The sequence below is a fragment of the Rhyacophila brunnea genome, unplaced genomic scaffold (assembly GCF_057557595.1).
Source record: "Rhyacophila brunnea isolate RB1 unplaced genomic scaffold, BYU_Rbru_1.0 scaffold_3, whole genome shotgun sequence".
In the NCBI taxonomy this organism is placed as follows: Eukaryota; Metazoa; Arthropoda; class Insecta; order Trichoptera; family Rhyacophilidae; genus Rhyacophila; species Rhyacophila brunnea.
Genome location: NW_028232965.1, coordinates 3,313,715 through 3,335,935, shown reverse-complemented (window position 1 = coordinate 3,335,935; position 22,221 = coordinate 3,313,715). Strand labels below are relative to the sequence as shown.

General features: G+C 33.7%; 1 protein-coding gene across 2 annotated transcripts in view; it reads right to left on the bottom strand.

The window, feature by feature from the left end:
- The window catches only part of cwo (transcription factor cwo), a 42,905-nt gene extending 23,236 nt beyond the window's left edge, over positions 1 to 19,669 (bottom strand). The window contains exons 1-2 of one of the 2 annotated variants that reach the window (XM_085952335.1): positions 19,140 to 19,669; positions 5,687 to 5,789 (exon numbers count right to left, since the gene is read on the bottom strand). In XM_085952335.1, the coding sequence (XP_085808461.1) occupies positions 5,687 to 5,789; positions 19,140 to 19,198 (162 nt within the window). In that variant the 5' untranslated portion in view covers positions 19,199 to 19,669. The remainder of the gene's footprint in view (positions 1 to 5,686; positions 5,790 to 19,139) is intronic. The other variant, XM_085952336.1, reaches the window with a different exon arrangement.
- Positions 19,670 to 22,221: the final 2,552 nt, after the last annotated feature.

The window sequence follows — 22,221 nt, the reverse complement described above, 5'->3', positions numbered from 1 at the left end:
ATTCATTTATTGTCACGTTAAAGGCAACGCTGGCCACATAGCCCGTGGCGTGGGTGGTTGCGATGCTCAGCAAAAGCATCGATTCATCTTACTCCAAGCCACGTGAATTGGACCAACTACGTAGGTAGGGTGTTTAGCCAAATTCTATCATAATAATACTAGGTATATTATATATATTATATAATAACGATTTAACGGATAACGAAGGTCCTAGACGTTTTTTTGTAATATGAGAAGTTTGCTAGTCACCATTAAACTATTATGGCACGATAAAAACCAAAGATGTTAAAGATAACATTATGCAATGTCGATGGAGCCTAAATATATGAGATGAAAACAAATAGACCTCTGATATACTGATTAGGTTAGTTACAGTTGACTTCAGTGACGTCCCGTGGGGGTAGGCAGATTGAGCGACGCTTGGGGGCGGCTGTTACCCGTAGGGCGGCAAATCGAGGAGAATCATTATTCATATAGCAATAGCTACCTAAACTTAGTAATAGCGAAAATATCCTTCCATTAAAAAGTCCTTGGTGAACAGCAATAACACGTGCAGATTTGCAAATAATATTTGAATTATTGGTAGGTACATAGTTACACGCGAGTTTTGGAAGTTGTCAGGCGTATTTTTAAATGTAGACATTGTCTATTGAAGCAGATATGGCATTTAAATTAGATTTAGTTGTATATACTTATCATGTTAGTAATGTATCTACCATATAACACATTTCTTAGATATTGGAGTCATGAAAGGATGATAAAAAGTACTGTACCTAACTATAAAAAAATGTGGCGACATTTTGGCACTGTCTAGGGGCGGCATTTTGTCTAGGGACGTCACTGGTTGACTTCGAAATGCGGGTTCATTTAAAAACAACTTACTTTAACTATGATACTTGTCTGCCAATTTAATTTGCAGGGGGTATGAAATTTCAATCTGTCACGATGAGTATAATTTATATAAGCAGCCAATAATAACATTTCGGCACTATTATTTAGTTGAAAATCTAATAAAATCTCGTATATTATATACTACTGTATGGAATAAGTAAACAGTACAAAAACAATAAATATCAAAAACTGACAGCCATTAGTTGAGTTAGAAAATATGAAATGACAACTTGGCGATGTTAATAATATCTATGTATGCTGTTTACCAACATAATCAGACTTCATTCGTTCAATAAATGCGTCTAAATGTCATAATAGGTGCATAAAACTTATTCAATATATCTAGTAAAAAATCTTTTGTAACAACACTTTTGAGCCCCGGGCGGAGTATGTCATTAGCGAAGGGTAGGGGTAGGCTGTTAGGATCCGACATAAATAGTGCACATTAAACTTTGTCAGTCAAACGCATTTGCTTTCATTGAACTAAGACTACAGTGTGTAGCTCTAGATAGTGTATGTTAGTTTTTTTTTAAATTCAATTAAACCCTGCCTGATCCAAGCCATAGTAGATAATAGGCAAAAAATTAATCCTTTATCTATAAAAAAATCTAAAATGATGTGTGGTGTAATAGCATAACTAGAAGAGTATTTTGTATCGATTGCGGTTTGGTAAGGTAGGGCATAATGGATTTAAAAAAACTAAGCAACACCATGATATTATGTAATACGTATTCTTAATTCAACGGAAACAAATAAGTATGACTGTAAAAGTGTGCACTATTATTGTCGGGTCGCCCATAGCATACCTAAACTATTATGGTTTGGTTTTGGCAGGGTTTAATTGAATTTTAAAAACTATCCAGCACCATCTGCAAATAATTGTATTCTTAGTTCAATGAAAACAAATAAATATGACTGACAAAGTTTAGTAAGCACTATTAATGCCGAATCTTAACAGCGTACCTCACCCCTCGCTAATGGAGTTTGTATATAGCGAAAGTAGGGAGTTTACATTGAATATGTTAGGTTATGTTTTCATTCTTGAATTCATGAATTTTGCCAAAATCAGCTATGAAAATTGAATTAATGTTCATATTGAATCGAATAAAATTGGAGACCGTATAGTATACGGTCATCTCTTTCCGATAAGAAAGCTCACGGCGAACTGTGCTACGGTTAAATGTTTTACGTACAATTTACATGTAACCTATCACATGACGTAGTCTTACCTGCCTCCTTAACCGTTGGTTTCCTTTGCGGTTATTCCCCGTTATGTACAACTTTTCCATGCCACGTTGCAAAATCAATTAAAAAATAATACATACACCTGAGAACACCGTAGATATGTATTCATAACAAGGAAAATAATTAATCAATAGTAGAATAAAAATAATATCAATATTATTGTATGTACCTACTTATGAGAAGGAAATTTTCCTAGTTAATACATAACAATATGAAACGAAGTGGCTCTACACGTGTTCATGAATTATTGTGCAATTTATCGATACACGTGTTTTTTCTTACAAAGTAATAGACACATTTGTAAGTAGGTGGTTTATATTTATATCATTTTTCGTTTTTTAACCATACGCATTCGTAATCAGGCGTCGGCGATAATTCTGGTAATCTGTCCCGGTATCTATGTATGTTGTTGTTCTGATTTGGGGGATGGCGTTATTCTTCACCCAGGACCTCGCTTGGAGGATATCTTCCCTTGGATAATAAGATGCTAAAAATGATTTCCAGTTTGAATTTCTTTCCTAAGAACCCAAAATTTCTTAGCTTTTCTGTCGTTACGAAATCTAAAAAAAACAATCATGATTAAGGGCAGGATAAAACAAATCCAATTGGTGATTCTAATCGGTTGCAATTGGAATCAAATAAGACCCTGCGTCGACGCTCGTCTACGCACGTTCACTGCAATACCGTGTGTCTGCAGCCTTACTATTATTACTTCTGGTAGGTAGATACTTTCCAATATAAACTAGGAATGAGCTACTAGAAAAGATAACTACTATAGGGATGAGCAATTAGAAAAAGACACAAGATTTATTTTCTCTTTTACGCCAACTGCAACGCTGCGGCATAAGAGAAAGGCTTTAGATTCCTTTGACTCGGTCAGATTACCCTCGAGTGCACAGATGATTTCTTTGATAAACAGTTTACATTGACAGTTGCCGCTCGGACGGCATCCAACTTTAAATGCTGTATGACAAGTAGCTTCGTTTTGAATTTTAATAGAATCAATGAATACCAAACGACGTACAGATGAGTATCCGTGTATCTATAATATTTTTATAATTTGTCTCTGCGAACATAGATCACGAGTCTCCACTGTTAGAAAATAGCATGTCTCTACTTTTTTTCATTTGTTTTAATTAGATTAATATCTGACTTATCTTTTAATAAATAATTATAAATTATTTAGACAACAGTGTTTTCTCTACATCTGTAGTACTACATCATGTACATATTTAGATCACACTCGGTGCCCTAATTACTAATATATACCTACACTTACAAGACTTTCTTATTTAACATATTATTTAACATTCTGTTGATATCCATTTTATAATATATCCTATAGATTCAAGTTTCACTAATAGTCAAATCCACGTGACAGCGCGATAACACGCCCCGTCAATTAATTAATCTAGCTTTACCGTTGAGCATTGCCAAACTTTTCAACATCTCACTTTTAATGCCTGAAATTTCTTTTATTTTTTTATTATATTACCAATGTAAACTTGCAACTTTAATATTACACGGTTCAATATAAATTTAACTAGTTGGAGAAAGAGTCTTGTGAAATTACTATACCTAAGTATATTTCAAGGCGTATTACCTATCATGAAAAACTATAGTCCAGAAATCATATTTCTACCAAAAATCTAAAAATATACGTTGGATATTTTATTATTCATATTTTAACAAGTGTAAGTTATAACTAATAATTTGCAGAGATCCTGACACCGGTTAGTATTTATTAAGGAAATTAATACTTTGATTTAAAATACAAAAGCCGATGTCAAAAAATAACGCAATTTAAAAAGCGCTTCAGAATTGTAAAAACTACTTAATAAGTTAATTTAGTCGCAATTAGATAGGACGCACATAGCTTAGTTCGAAGAGCACGTGGGCACGAATCCCATGGAGGTGGATTCGAACCCGCTGGGCGTAGAAAATAGTGTTTGATTGAGACGAAACACATTCTTACAAGATCACCAGTGTCTTTTTTTTTTTTTTTGTATTTTACATTTGTTAAATATAACAATATATGTCTTGATATGACGGATAACTAACTGGTTCTTAGAGTTCTCGGATAAACATTAGCTAGGGTAGATTAACTGAATACACTAACGAGCAATTTTCACAATATAATTAGGTAGTTACGTAGGTAGATGGGTCGCAGCTACAGACCTGCTTAGTAGGTAATAAAAATTATAAAAATAAGTATGTTATTGATGATTTATTTATAAAGTAATTATTTATAGAGGCGATTCAGCCAAAAACATAATTATTATGTAAACTTGCTCTTTACAAAAAAAGACAATAAGCACCCAACAATTAAATAACAAAATCTACCGAAATATAACCACAACGTAACGATGCTGTTTTTAGATTAATTAACGTTACGTCTGGAATGTTATTTTTGCTCCTAAATTAAACGCGAAAATTTATTTTCGTCGCTTTTCTGTCATCTTTAATTGGCTTTCGAAGTTTTTTTTAATTACCGCAAAAAATCACGTAATTGAAAAAAGGAAAATAAAGAAAAACGATTCAAGTTATAAATCAAAATAGAAGTACTATAATAATTTTCTTTACAAATTGTTTTCAGAGAAAATGAAATGTTACGTCGTTACGCGTGCTTCTGGCGGTGGAACCTTTTTACGGTCAGGTGCCTTTTTTAAATATTATTTTGTAACAATGGGTGGCGTGCCAAAAAATGTTACCTCCGACCTTTTTTTTTTAATTCTTACGGCCAAAAACTATCATCCGGAAATTGAACGAATTCCGTCCAGAATCAAAGTTGAGAGTTTTTTTTAGGTCTTCTGGACCAAATTTTTCACCTGTATTATCAAGGAATTCAATCCAGAATCAAAGCTGAGAGAGAGCTTTCTTGTAAGTCTTCCGGGCGAATCTTTTCACTCGAAAATTCAAAGAATCCATCTAAATACATAAACTCATTGTTTTTTTTGTATTACGTCAAATTTACAAATTGTAACAAGTATAGTTTTCCTTTCATTTCCTGTTCGGCAAGCAATATTGTTCCTTCCAAACACTACGGCACTACACATATACAATAAGGTCGGCTTTTCGGAAACAAATACAATTGCATCCTAGGTCAAACTCGACTGCATTTCTAAAAACGGACTTTGCGAATCTATGATATACATGCAATAGGTTCGCGAATGTTGCCTTCATTAAAGTATATAAAATTACCTGTAGGCGATACGAGAAAAGGGTGAGAAGTGAGTAAGTAGGTACTCATTTATTGGGTATGTGTACCTACTTAAAATACTTATTCGTTAACATGCAACACACGTTTAGAAAGAAAAAAAAACACATTAAGTAGGTACTTAATCAAAATTAGTTTAAGAAACATGTTTTATGGCTATTCTCCTGATATTAACACAGTATCTGCCAAAATTAATTCACAGACCTCGCCATACCACATTCCACTGCATATTCTGATGGAGGTATCAGTAGGTGCACAACTCATTACCGCGAATTAGTTAAAATCCATAATTGAATAAGTATAATTATTAACATTCCAGTTTGGTTGACTTACCCTCTGTGGTTTTCCCCTTCTCAAGCTGTCGTCAGCGCCGGGAGACGATGAAAAGTTTAGACTTGTTTCGCAAAGCCTAAATACAACCTCCTCTTCAGATCCACTAAGAAAGAAAGAAAAACACTTAGTCACATAATATCAACCGCAATTTTCCGACATAGTTTCATATTCTAGTTAGGTCACCATGAACGTGTTTAAAGATAACGAAGTCTACCTTGACTGTAAAACAGTAGTGGTGTATTTATGTTGCGTTTAATACAACGTCTCAGTCGGTATTTTATGAAATATAAAAAAAGTATTAGTGCTTCCAATTAAGTACATATATCTCATATTTTCTTTTAATAATTAATTTTCATTAGAATTATTTGATTTGTAAATCCCCATTGCCGTCGCAGGCTGTTCGTAAAATTAATAATTCCAAACATTCGTAATGCAATGTACTGATGCACGGTCACAGTGTTATAATAACATTATAATTACGCAATCACAGATTTAAGGGGTCCGTTTGAGTAAAAATTGCATTATATGCGTCTTTTTATTGTCTACATAATATATCACTACCTGAAAGCAACGGTGAGATAAAGTGAAGAAATTCGATTTTGAGATAAGTGTGCCAATCGATAGTTGAAAGTTATACCTACTTAACAGTGGCGAAGGGCAGAGGTAGGTTGTTAAGATCCGCCATAAATAGTGCAAACTAAACTTTGTCAGGCATACGTATTTGTATTCATTGAAATAAGGCTATAATTTACACATGGTGTTGGTTAGTTTTTAAAATTCAATTAAACCCTGCGAAACCAAGCCATAACAGATAATAGTCAAAAAATACTCGTCTATTACCTATAAAATATCTAAAAGTATCATCAATATTAATTAAATCATACATAACTTTGGATATTTTATAGATATAATTATATTTTGTATCTATTAAAGTTTGGTTTAGACGGGGCTTAATGAATTTAAAAAATGAACCAACAATATGTGTAGGTACTTAATATTATAATGTATTCTTAATCCAACGAAAACAAATAATTATGCATGAAAAAGTGTGCACAATTTTGTCGTACCTATCGCCCAAAGTATAACAAAACTATTATGGTTTGGTTTAGACATGGCTTAATTGATTTACTTCACTAACTAACACCATCCGTAAATTGTAGTCTTAGTTCAATAAAAAACAAATACGTATGACTAACTAAGCTAAATGTGGACTATTTATGGGGGATTTTAACAGCCTACCTCCACCTTTCGCTACTGCTACATAATGCATCACTGAGTTTTTTTAATGTCTAATCTAATAAGTACCTACCCCATTTTAAAAGGAAAATGCCAATGTTGCAATTATTAAAATTGTCCTGTAACTTTAAAGCAGCAGGGGGATAACTGATATAACCCACTGTTTATAATGGTACCTATACAACAAATCCTACCCTTACCACGTAGTATAAACCGCAGAAAAACACAAACATTAAAGTTCAATTATCCCGAAACTAATATTTTTGACTTAACCCACTGTTGCTTTCAGGTAGCGACATAAAAATCAAAAGTAAATTACATCTTTCTGTAGATACCCTGCATTTTTACAACGTTTTTCTTAGGTCGTATTCTTATTTGTCCGGTGGTTGTTTGTCCGGTACAAATCTTGCAATCGATGTTTAACTAACTTCCCGACTAGCTAGACATTTGAAACTTTTAGAATATATCAGAACACGATGCCAATGCATTTTTTTAATAGTTTTAGCCATCTTTAAGTAGAATTGAATTCATTTTCAGTTAATTCTGTTTTGTATGAAAAGTTATTTCGACACCATTATTGGTTGCTAGAGGTCTGGCGTCCTAGCAACTAAATTATTAATATATACGTGCGTTACTATGGAAATCAATATAAAATGACATTTCATTATTCAGTATTTTTTGATCGTTTAAGCTAGTCTAGTCAAGTTTATATGATTCAACAGAAAATTTAAAAACGTTGTATATAAAAAGTTCTTTTTATCTTGTAATTATTATGGCGTTATCTTTTCGCATTCTTCTATCAATCTATCAGATCTAAAGTGACGCGGTGCTTTGCCTAATAAGTCATCTGTATGATGATGATGATGATGGTTATAACAAAAATAAAAAATGCCATGATAGTTATCGGGTGCGGAAAATTACAAACAAACCAGCTCCTAGTTGTGACGGGGAGGGGACACGTAGCGTAGCACGAGCTACGGTGAATGACGTCACGCAGCAACAACTCAAAATGGCAGTATCACATTGTGCCAAACGTGACCGACCCGAGACATAACAAAAAAGTATGTGTGAGTGAGAACAGATTTAGTTAATTCTGTTCTGATTTTAGAATGAAAACAAATATTAATAATAGCTAGGTCATTTGCATGATTACGCGTATGAGGTATACATTTAATATAATATACTTGCTGGGAGGATTAATGTGTAAAAATATCCTTTTAATTCACAGAACATAATTATTCTATGTTCCCTGTTTTAATTACATATTTTTATAATTATTATTATTATTGGTAGGTACATATACTAAATCCGCTCTGAAAAAAAGGGTTATGCTGAAATGGAAGTAATTTTTGGTGAATCGAAAATCTTAAAATTAGTTAATAACGATGCCTGATGCCGGATTCCCTGAATTTATAGGATACATTTATATAGATAAGAAAAAATATAGGTAATAAATAAGCAATTCAGTAGTGCCACATGCTACATTTTTCAACGTGTTAGCCGGCTCGCACATCACAACTCACCTCGTGTGCCTGACCGCCATAAATCAAAACTTCCGAGAACGGGCGGCAAGTTTTTCATGACACAACCTCGCACATCTATCTAGCGACAGTCGCGCGTAGCCTTCGAAACGTGTGGATATTTCAATGCGGTGATCGGCGAGCTGGTATAGGAATGACCAATTCGTAGGTATTTCTTTGTGACTTCGACCCTCCGACTCGGAGCCCGAGAAGGATGCAACATGTCGAATGCAACAGCCAGATGTTTTTTTCAGACGAAACAGTTGCATTCGATCTATCTGCGAAGCTCCATTTGGCAACATGTGTTATGTTGTTTTGTTAAATAACGATGACGTCACATCGACGTATTCGACACGTTTTTAGGCGAGACGAGTTCCAATGTGCGAGCCGACTTAGTGGGCTCGCACATCAGAACTCGCCGCATGCGTCTTACGACGAATTCGTCGATGTGACGTCATCGTAAACCAAGAAACAAACGTTATCAAATGGAGCTTCGCAGATTGGCCGATGCAACTGCGACTCTGCGACATGCGTCGAGTTGTGTTGGCCAAAGCCTGCATGTCGATGTCCGGCCAATATCGACTCCGCGCATGCACACAGTTGCACAATCGGCCATTTCTCTCCAGACTGTCGCCGCGTTTGGCAGAGCTAGATCTAGCAGCGCTAGGCAGATGTGCGAGGTTGTGATCATGCAACATTCGCCGGCAGTCTCGGAAGTTTTGATTTATGGCCGTCAGGCACACAAGGCGAGTTGTGATGTACGATCCGGCTTAGGGCCAAAGCACACAATAACGCGGAGTCAATCCATCCAATTAAAATGTCTTGCTTGATTCCAATTGTATGGTCATAGAGCGCGATGCTCAATCGTCTGTCATAATTACAACAAAATTACAACAAAACACTATCCAGAAAGCCTTTCATAGTTATGATCGAGTTGTCTATGGTCCACCAGATCTGCAATAGCTTCGTTCTGTTTTTCTATTGAAAATAATACCATATATAAAAATTCTCTTTTTCATAATTTAGGTAAATTATTTTGTAATTGTTAAACGATGACAAAAATATGAAAAATATACAAAATAAATTCAATAACTATAAATACACAATTAATATTTAATTAAAATGATTAAATGTCTCCGCAATTAGTGAATAATATAAGTTATTTTTTGACCCATGTTTTTCCCGATACGGTAACACTTGCCGTTGAAATGTCAGATTTTGTCATTTACAATTATTACAAATATGCCATGATATGAATAATTATATAGAGTGATTAAAACTAATATTACCATGTTGGTGTGTAGGTAACTAAGTACTTATATATTTTAACTACCTATCTATTGGTTTAATATTACATAAATATCTACATCCGAATAAGAAAAGTTAATTCATAATTCATTGTCACTGACATTTCAATTCGATAATCGGTTTTACTAAATTAAGACATGTACAGAATCAACGAAAGTAAAGGAAATATGTCGTATTAAATGTCACGGATATTTAATAATTGTTCAATACCCATATTGAGATCAATTGTTAAATGAATTTGAGTGTATGGGCTGTTTATAGACACGTACATTTATTTTGACAGCAGCTGTCAGTGGTAATTGGTAATACAGAAGGGGGCGAGTTTATAACAAAAGTAGTCTATGGTTAAGGATTCCTTTGGGTCTATTCTATACTTATCGAACACTAAATTGATAAATAGTATCAAACTTAGGGTAGGTTTGTATCAAAATATTAGCACTTATTGTAACAATTACACGAAGCCGGTTTTTATTGTTGCAATAAGTGCGATATTTTAACAGCAGCAAGATAGGTGCTGTTAAAATATAGCACTTATTGCAACAATAAAAACCGGCTTCGTGTAATTGTTACAATAAGTGCTAATATTTTGATACAAACCTACCCTAAGTTTGATAATATTTTTCACTTTATCACTTTAGCGGTCGATAAGCATAGAATAGACCCACTTATCTCTATAATCTATAGTTAAGGGGGATGTCATCAAAAGTTTCGTTTTTATAGAGCCATCTATTCCCCGAATTACAAAGCATATAGGTCAAAATTATATCAGAATCTAATTCCAATTACAATCCAATTTGAATGAATCTTCGAGGCATCTTATCTAGATGTCACTGTAATTATATATTAATAAAAAATCTAAAAACAGGTGATATAATTACAGTTATTATTTAAACAATGGTATATATATTTTTTGCATTTTATTTCAATCGGACTTTTTTATATTTTGTCAGATTATTATAAAAATATACGTGGACCATCGACCTGGTAGTACCTTATAATAATTACTTATGTGAGTTTAATTGGAATGGATTGGATTGTATTAGAATTTGGATTTTATAGTAATATTAAAAAAATATATACATATTATAATAATATTGTGTAATGATATTTATATGTGATAACAATCTGTGAATTATTGACATTCTCATAGTAATGAAGATAATTAATTAGGTATGGAATCATTAGACCATACACACGATCTCCATAAAAATGGCGTCATAGACTATTTTACAACACATTTTTAGAAAACAATGATTAGGTTACCTAAGTAAAAATATAAATATTATCAATACATTATTAGAACAATCCGAAGATGACAGCCGGTTTGGTGATTTGAAAATAATTAAATATACCCAAAACATTGACAATAATAATTTATTCTCATCATAAGAAAATATACCTAACATCTGAATAGAATAGACCGGACTCAAAACAGTACGTCGAATGTGTTGATAATTTATTTTTTCTGGCATTCACAAAACGTAGGTAATAATAATAAATGTAGGCAGGCACACTGCAGGGTTTATTTGGAAAGCATCTGTCAGTCGTGCAGGTACCTACCTAGTAATATATCAATGCTAGCTGCCATCAATGCTGGCTGAATTGGCTGGACAGGGAACTCAGAAATATTTTTTTTTCTTTTCTGTGGTCTCGGACCATCGCAAAAAAGCAACGTTGCGCCAGTTTTGATTTGTGACTAGGTATAAATATGCCAGTCGAGATTATTTTTGGTAGGTAAATACTTCTGATTACTTATACAAATATTGGAAACTGGTTAAGTGAAACCAAATAAGGACTGATCTAATTATTTAAATCTGAATAGGTATATCCCAAATTAATTTTATAATTAATTTTGACATTGTTTAGTTTGCAGATATTTTATAAGTAATGTTTTTTTTTTATGTAGCTACTTACAAACATTGTATCAATTTTATTTTCGATGAATATATATTAAGTAGGTATGTTAATTACTTTAAACATTGACTGCTGATTAGATAATTGCTTTTTAATTACCACTTTTAAATAGTATGCTAATTATGTCGATTGGCCACCTAATCGTTACGCACTAGGTACGTCTTTAGTGTCCAAGTCGATATGCCCTGGATCGAGGGGCCCTGGCATCCCCCAAACATGAAAATTATCAGAATGGTTTTAAACATTGAAATTGAAAGCCAATAAACTATACCTTTGGGCTTAGACAAATAAAAACACGGCAAAAAAATGATTTGTAATAATTCTCCAGCACCCTTTTTAGAAAAATTTCTTAGATTTTAATTTCTAACACAAAAATTTTGAAAAAAACGAAAAAAACAAACAAAATTTTAGAAACCCAATCCCTAATGAACTGTCAAAAAATTCTCGGTGTCCAACTTAATTCAGGAGTGGTGTTGGTCATGGCTGGGGAGGGCTGACAGGGCTCTAGTCTGGGGGCCCGGGTTGTGGGGGGCCCGGCGTGTCGGGTTGACCAGATAAGTGAGATAAACACACATCATAAAGTAGCTTTAATAGTAGAAAAAGTCGCCTGCGGCGCTATTACACTTCATGGCCATGAACATTTTCAATTACTTATATAATTGTGCAATATATTTTTTGATTATTACGTGTCGATACTCGACAGCTCCATTATTAAAGTAGATGTATTAAAAATCGTCAATAATTCACTGTATAAGTACCCTTAATTTGAACTAAAACACAATTTGAAAAACGTTAATGTAGTGTTTCACACTGCCTTTAATCTTAGCGGTAGGTAGGGGGCCCGCCAAATATCCTAGCCTGAGGGCCCCATTCAGGATGTGGGGACCATGGTCTAGGTACACCGAGTGCAATAGACAAAAGACCGATAAACGATAAATTAGGCTGTGAAGAAGAAAAAGAGCCTATGGGACTAATTTACATTCTCCTCCTTTGCCCCCCCCCCCCCCCCAATATTAAATCCTGGGTGCGCCACTGCTTATTGGGGTAATAATTAGATTCATTTGCGAAAATTCAATAGAATATAGATAGTATATATATATAATAATAGATAATAGAATTATTCGAATTATGCGAAAATTCAATAGAATATAGATAGTATGTATATAATAATAGATAATAGAATTCAATGCATATAATATATCAAACGCGATAGTTTTTCAGGATATGTATGTCTTTTCATATAAGATGATTCAGGAAAATTAACTTGTACCTACCTACTACGTAAGCGCGAACATTATTTCGTCTAATTGCTTTTTTATAACTGAGAATGTCTCAGGAGCAGTTACCCAAACTGAGGTTGCCATGCACTCAAGTGTGCTTTAACCGAATTTATATGACTAGTCAAGAGTGGCCATGAAAGAAAGGAACACATAAGCAAAATTAAAAAATTTGGTAGCTCATACAAAGCTGATAATTATGAATTATCTAAGGAAGTAAAAACATCTTCACGTTGACAGTATGACGCCGCAAATTTTCTAAATGCAACAAATTGGCTTTTGTATCGGGCGTTTTACTTTTTTTCTTTATTTCCTATTTTTTTATTTAAGTAGGTACTTCAAAAATTATCGTTGTTAGTGTTATTATTATATAAAATCGCTGAAATTAATAAATAGATACCTACCTTAACAATATAAGTTTTAATGAAAAATTGTATGTGTTTGTTTGTGGGGGGGGGGGTGTAAATTTACCACACCGGCTGACGGGTGACACCAACCCTATTTACGCCACTGCTCAAATGCGTGAATTGATGATCCGCACACACACAATAGAAAAATTAGAGGGAACGTTGCTAGCAGTGTATTGAAATTGACTGATGAATGTTTGCTTTATTTTATCAATATACAAGTAAACAAATGAGAAGACGGCTTAATATAAATGCTAACATAAATTTCTCAAATTGTTTCAGACCATTCGTAATAAAATATATTACCATGTGCATGCATACTAACCGCACGTATCTACATACGAGATAGGTATTTAATTTGAAATTAGTAAATAACATAATAAATATAAATTAAAATATTACGTTAAATATATCTAAAAAGTAAGAAAAATATATTGAACAGGCCCACGTTTTCGCTTGATGCAATTATTGAAAATTGAATATTTTTATTTTTCGTAAAAATCGATTGATTTTAGATTGAAAAAAAAACATTAAAACTATAATTAATTGACAAGAGAGATTCACTAGTTCCAAGAAAACTTATTAAACAACATTAAATCGATAATTTTGTTTCAAGAAATTACTTGGAACAATAAATATTTATTTTAGTAAAACCCTTATTTTTAGCCATTTTTTCAAATTTGTCGCTTTCTCTTTGAAATAAAAAAATATATTTTATTTTTCCCATTGTATTTAGATAGGTATCGATCGATTAAAATATGTTTAAAGCTTTAATTTGATAATGAATTTCTATGCCTCTCCCCCTTAACAGATGGATTTCGGCTATTTACCAATTTTACTGTAAGTTTGTGGTCAGTATGAATTGAGCATTACGCCCTTAGCCCTTAGTCGGAAGCAAAGAAAAAGACAGTCAATTGAAAATTTCATGAGCTCTTAAGTTTCTATTTTTTTAAGCAGACGGGTCCTGCATGTCGGATAAAAGGTCAGAGAAATGTGGATAAAAATAACACTTGCCTCAGACCTGCCCCAATATACGTGGTTTATTATTCAGCTATTCGGTGGCTGCTAAAACGCTTTTTCGATATGAAAAAAGAAGTGGGTAGCAGAATTTCTATGTCAAAAGCACAATGGGACATAGTTATGCAGAAAGTAGCCAGTCCACAAAAAATAAAAAAAATGAGATGATATAGATCAGATGCGAGAAGGTTTTCTCTACGTTCTGCTGAAAATAGCCAAGCCACAAAAAATATTCTTGAAATAAAATACTATTTACAATTTTACATTTTGCATTTTACATACATTTTTAATCATCATGTTGTTGTTAAAGTGCCATTATCTCAGCTCGACATTATTGTGGACTGGCTACATTTTGCATAACTACGTTATTATTGATCTCCTTGAGTTACGCGATATTAATAAAATTGGTTATGTGACCTGGCATTCTTGGTTGACATTACTGGAATTCTCAATGAGTTGAATATAATAAACTCCAAAAAACAATGCTTTTATTTCCGATCTCTTTAACTACGCGAAGGCTTCAGAGCGAAAGATTCGATCTATTCAAAAAGCATGTCGGACTACTTTGAATGAATCTACTGAGGCTTCCAGTATTCTGCGATCAGAAAAATACTCCAGGATCATTCAATGTGTGTTTGATGATTTTTCTAAGCGCTTCTTGGATTTTAAGAAACATCAAATGAATTTTAATATTTTTCAAGGTCCCTTTTCATGTAACCCGGACGCTGTTCCCGTAAATATGCAGTTTGAATTAATAGATTTGCAAGAGAACGTGGCAGCAAAAGCATCTTATCGTGATAAGCAGTGACGTCCCGTGGGGGTAGGCAGATTGAGCATCGCTTGGGGGCGGCAGTTACTCGAAGGGCGGCAAATCGAGGAGAATCATTTGGATTCTAGAGAAATAGTAATAACGAAAATATCTTTCCATTAAAAAAAAACTCAATAGTTCTACAATTCCAACTCAACAAATAATAAACAAAAACAAATACAACTCAACAAAATGACGTATTAATTAATATAAAAGGTTTAACAAGACTGCATTTTTTGTCGGGTTAGCGACGTCTAGTTTACATCCGTCGCCCTTCGACGTCCATTGTAAACATAAACGACACGGATGATAAAAAACACTCTATAAAAATTGGGTGGCATTTTGGCGCTGCCCAGGGGCGGCATTTTGTCTAGGGACACCAGTGGTGATAAGAATTTAATTGAATTCTACAAAGGACTTTCACTTAAGGTATATCATATATCCAAATATAGTTAAACACGCTCATCAAATGGCTTCTTTATTTGGATGTGCCTACCTATATTTATGAAAAACTTTTTCCACAATGAGCATTAATAAACCAAACATGAACAACCATATCGCACCTGTTTTGCGTATTCACACCACAAATTTTGAGCCTAGATTGTAGGATTTAGTTTCAAACAAGCAACATTTGCATAAATTACACGGTGAAAAAAAAAATATTTTTTAGTATATTAATAAGGTAGGTAATAATCATGTAAGTATATTAATTTAGTTAAAAATATAAGTTTACGTTTACACAATGAAATATTTTTTTTTTATTTTGTTGCCTTATGTTTTTTAAAAACAGAAAATATTTACAAAAGAAAGGGTGGCCCGCCAAATATTTTTGATTTCAAAATTGTTCCTTTGACGAAAAAGTTTGTGAACCCGCGGTTTAAAGCGTCGCTGTCATTGCTGGGAGCCAAACTACAGGGATTTCTGTAATTTTATTGTAAAACATTTTTTTAATAAACATACATACGTCATAGATAATGAGTATCGACAAAATAATAGGTATTTACACATCAGGATATCGGAATAAAATACAGAAAAGTGCTAATTATTATTGAGACTAATTTTACAAAAACAAAATAATGTTCATATTTTCAGTTTTACCCAAAGAATTTTGACTATACTCGTAAATAGAAGGAATCTTATACGCACTTTCCGTTTTCAAATTATTTTGTAAGCGCGTGAAGCATGGTTAAGTTGGTAAGCCCCCCCAAATATTAAAATCGTTCTTGTACGCGAACTCTATTTTTCCCCAAATACTATAATTTTGAAGACTACTATAATAATTCCACTTTGAAAAGATGGCAACACTGAAGTACATAAACATTATTACGCTGTGTACTTTGAAAATATGGCAACACTGGTGTAGGTAAGGTGCATTGGGGTAATTCCGAATATGGGTATATTCCGAAAGTTCAAAAATTCTACCAATCGAAGTGATATTTTCCTATTGGCAACATTTATTCTAGACGCCATGTTCATTGTGCTCGCCTCGTCAGTCGTCGCTAGTCGCTAGTGTCAACAATGCGTGCATACCATCAAGTTTTTTTCGGAGAAGTGTTTTTCGCGCCATTTTTGCTGATTCGTAATTACCCCAACTTACATATCTCGGAATTCTGGTAAGTTATTTGAATAAGTGATTGCTTCTACGATAGATTATCGGTTTTTACGAATTTGTGAGAGGGACACAACGTCCTAGCTGTGTTTTAAATTTTTTTTCGGAAATACCCCTTTGGGGTTATTCCGATATATATTCATTCCGCAATAGCCCACTTAACTTTTCCATAGTAATTGGCAGTGATTCTCAATCTGTAAAGAAACTAAAATTATATATAATTTAGATGTACATAATATACTTAATTAAATTAATATTAAAGTAAGTAAATTTAGCGTCATCCTAATAAGAAGCTATCGCACGTCATATTATAATCTTGGGTAAGTGCGGTAACGCCAGCCTTCACTTAACAGCATAATTAGTGTATCCGACATCATGAGCGAATATAACGATTCTGATATTGTAGATTATCTTGATTTTGAAGAATTGATGGATAAATACTTTGAAGATGATTTTAAAATATACAAGGAAGAACCAAGGTCACAAAAAAACAAAAGATGTGAAATATGGTGAAAGTTTAACTGACGAAAAGATACTCACCAACAACGATTCAAATTCTCTCTGTACTAAGAGTAAAGGTATTGGCAAAAAAAGTAAAGGTAAAGAAAATCAAGCGGATAAAACAGACAAAAAAAACGAAGAGAAAAGACACATTGAAAGAGATGACAAAGACAACGTTGATGTTTTTATTAAAGGAAAAAATATGACAACTAGAGAAGACTCAAAAGAAAAAGACAAAAATGAACAACTGCTACTAAAACTGAAAAATAAAGATATAGTATACAAAACTCAAGAAAAGGACCCTGCCATGAAGGAAAATTACAAATTAAATGATCCAGTGCTTGTCAGATATTCAATCAGAAAAAATGGAGGTACTATATTGTTTTTCATAGAAGAATAATAAAGCATGAGGAAACATACTTCTCTATCAACTTCTTAAAAACTATGAGACCACAGCAGCAGCTAACCTTTATTACGACCAAAAGAAAAGATAGTGACAACGTTCCATTCCGTTCCGTTCCAACGAGTCATTAATAGTGTAGAAGATAGATATACAAAAAAGTGCTGATGGAAAAGAATATTACTTATGTAATGATAAAGATAGAATTTATTTTGACTGATTGCGTACCAAACTTCATTATTATGTATATGTGAGGCTTTCAGACCATGTCTTAAGCAATTCTGTTATATTTTTTTAACAGTGTAGCCCGCATTTTAGTTTTAGGTTTGCTAGCAGGAATAAATTATAAGTTTATGCCATAAAAGTAGATGAAAATGATTAAAAAGACAAGTTCCGACTTTGATTTAACATTTTTAATGTTGACTAATTTCATTGTATGGGTATGAAGAAAGTTTATTTTGCTATGCAAAAAGCAGTAAGTAAACAAAAGATATCTTTATAAAAAATATTTTTCTATCAAGGTAGTCAAATAATAATGTAGACTCAAATAAAAATTGATTTTTAAAATCATCACTTTCTTTGATTTTCCTCGTCTTTATTTTATTGATTTAAGGTGGTAGGTACTTGTGTCATATTGGGATATTTTTTCTCACTATTTGTCACCGGTGGGAACAAAACTGGTAGTGACAACCGGGAATAAACCTGCTCTGCTCCATCCTGTTCCGCAATCCCTACAATCCTAAGTACTTAACTGAAATGTTGAGAACCACTATCTTTTTTTGGGGTAATTCCGAACTAATAGTATCAAAAGTTAGGGATTATGGATACTATTAACAAAATTAATGATATTTTGTGTTAGGAGTAATTACGGTCGAAAAAGAAAGGTAAACTTCGGTCAAAGTGCGATAAAATCAACTTTTCAATAATTTCGGAATTACCCCAAGATAGTTCGTAATTTCCCCAATGCCAAAAAAAAATGACTCAATATTTCAAATTCTCAATTTAAAGAACCCAACTATATATTCAAGAATTTAATATATATTTATCATACATCTTTTCTTTAAGTATACAGAGGTAAAACAATAATGGCAGTAAATATAAAACACTTTGAATAATTAACCGAAATATATAACCTCTAGTCATCTCATAGAAATTCCTGTCGGAATTACTCCAATGCACCTTACATAAATTACCTATTCGATGTATATGTAGGTACATACCTGCAGCGAATGAAAATAAATGTGGTATATAATACACAGTACATAATGAACAGTGTGGTTGTGGTACTTACGTACCAATGGAATATCGTTTAATGTAATAAAATGCTATTTATTATACGACCGGTTATTGGCGATAGCGCGATCTAAAAATAACCAAAAATGTGTGATTAATGATTACAATTGCGATCGAGAGCGGATAACCTATAATAGCTTAATAATAAATAAAATCAACTCACTTTTCACACTTGACGGTTTCCTGCAAACTATCTTCCCAGAATTCCTGTGAATCCATCATAGTATTCCTTCTCCACAAAATATGACGTTCCTCATTTCATTATAACATCAATAAAATAGGTATTTAAACTGAATGGAAATCACCACTGATCGATTTATTATTTTTATATAATTACAACGTATAGGTCAATATTGTCAATGGATTTACGCAAGCTTCAACGGATATTATACCGAATGTGTCAAAAATAGAACACGTTCAGTTAAACTCTGATTCACATCAAAATATCCGATTATATTGTGTGTATCCTCGTCTTGTAAAACTTGTCAAACGGAATTGCGTATTCCCCGTGGATAATTTTAGCAACCGAGTATAGGAAAGTTACGCGCTTTATAAATCGGTTAATGACAAAAATAAATTACACTTGTCTTCATGTCGCTAATAGTCACTCCGCCGTCAAAACACAGGAGTCGGGGAAACAAAATACCTAACTAAAGTACGACGCCGTACTAGTGTTCGTGACACTGCGAGTGTGTTGAATTGAATTGAATTGAACACGCTCGTCAGCACGTGAGCCCCCCCCCCTCCCATTTCAATCGCGGTCGCCGTCTGCCGCCGTGGAGCGTTCGCTCGTCGAGTGGTCACGTTTTTATCTTGCTCGGTGGATGTAAACCAGCAACTTACGAACCCACAAAAATGTCGTTTTAGTTTTTCGCCGTAATAATATTATATAAATTATGATCCATACAAACAAATCCCAAGATAGTTATCCCAATAGATTACATTGACATCCATCCCCTCAACACCAGTGGCGTAGATACCTAATCACAAAGTATAAAAAGCATTGGGGCACAGCCGAACAAAGGATCCTATACCTCAGGGCGTTAGTTGTTATACCTGGTGGAACCATTTAACCATGAATTTGCACAGTATTATAGGCATGGCTCCCACATCCTGAAGCGGGCCCCCCAACTTATCGCTAAGGTTCAGGGCAGTGTAATGTTCGGGTCTTTTTACTGGTTCTCCGCCACCGCTCTGTTCCCCAAATGTTATTCAGTGGAACTCCAGGTTCCGTGTAAAACAAAGGGTACCTATTCCATGTTTTATTAGCGATTTTTGGTATTTTTAAATAAATTCACTTGAATTATTGTCGGCACTGGGCATCATTTATTATGAAGCACTGATCGCGACCCCTTTTTGTGATGGCCAAGTAACATGCGACCCTTCGCCATATTAGATGAATACCGTCAAATCCTCCAACATTGCCAATGGGCGATAACTTTGCCCAACGAACAAAATTATCTATAATCGCTTATAAACAAAAAATGGCACAAGTATGAAAAATATAAAAAAATTGGGAAAAACATTATGATTTTTCTGACAATACTCAGAGTTTGGCCTGTTAGTAGATTCACTCAGTTGCAAGTTGTATCCCATCGGAGTTGACGGGTATTTGAGTGGTGCCAAGAATAATAAAGTTCTAATTGTTGCTACTGGGTTTACACATAATCCACGTAAGTTATTCTTGTAACATATTATTGATTGCTATTTAACAAACATTTATTTTAGGGTGTTATTCAATTATCTCGTCAGAAACGCGAACAAATCACCTGGGCAATGTTACCGACACATTCTCAGCGTATTGTCTGTCAACATTGCCCACCTCTAGGGTTATCACTTTTGCAGTATATATATATTTATAAGATAATTTATTTTAGTTACTTTTTGTTGCGTGCTTTAACATTTTTGTTGTTTCTAGGATGAACAATACTGGAAGAGCCAAACCTCGTATTAAGAAACGAAATAGCAGACGCCAAATAGGTGCCCGAATGTACAAAAAATATTCAAAAGAAATGTTGGAAATGGCAGTTGAGCTGGTTAGAAAGAAAACGATTACATCAAGAGATACAGAAAAACAGTTAAGCATACCCAGAAGAACAATTTTAAACAGAGTCAACATGTGCCACGCAAAAGATGTTGGATGTCCGAAAAAACTCTCATTAGAAGAGGAGCGAAAGCTTGTTAAAGTTCTCATAGCTGTTGCAGACTTCGGAAGTCCATTAACAAAACTGGACCTTAGGTTATTGGTTTTTGACTATTTAAAGAAAAATTCACGTGAAGATATTTTTAACGGGAAACCACCCGGAAAAGCTTGGGTTGCAAATTTTTTGACAAGACATGCTGCAGAACTAACTGTCAGATCTACGCAGAACATTAAAAAGGTTCGGGCTGAAAAAGGATTAGATGATTTAATGGAGTATTTTAATAATTTAAAGGAAGTTTTAAAAAACATACCTTCAATGAATATAATGAATTTCGACGAAACAAACCTATCAGACGGCCCAGGGGCAACGAAATGTATATTTCGAAGAGGTATTAAATACCCAGAAAGGATCGCTAATTCAACAAAAGGCTCCATATCCATAATGTTCTCAGCTACAGCTAATGGTACATGCTTGCCAACTTATGTTGTGTACAAAGCTCAAAATTTGTACACAGAATGGCTAAATGGTGGCTCATCTGATGCCAGATATAATTCTACTAAATCCGGGTGGTTTGACTCACTTGTATTTGAAGACTATTTCAAAACAATTATACTTAATTGGGCTGAAAATCTGTCAGGTCCGAAGGTCGTAATTTGTGACAATCTATCCAGCCACCTGAATGTCGATGTCGAAAGAAAAAAATATAAAATTCGTATTTCTGCCACGCACCATGCACCTCACGCAGCCGTTGGATGTAGCCTTCTTTGAATCTTCAAAAAAAGAGTGGAGGAAAATTTTGTTCAAATATAAAATAGAGAATCCGCAACAGACGTCTCTAAATAAAAAACACTTTCCAAGATTACTAAAGAGTTTGATTGAAAATATTCAGTTGAATGAAAGCAATAAGGCTCTATCAATACTGTACACAGTGACAAATTCTCTATCTAAATCAATTTTAAGATACTTATACTACCCTACTGATAGTCTATATACTGACGTCCCAATTAATAAAAGTTATTACTTATTATGCATGTTCTATTTTATAAACTTTCTTTCCATTCTCTTATACTAGGTACCTGTTTTTTTCTCTTGTCTCATTTT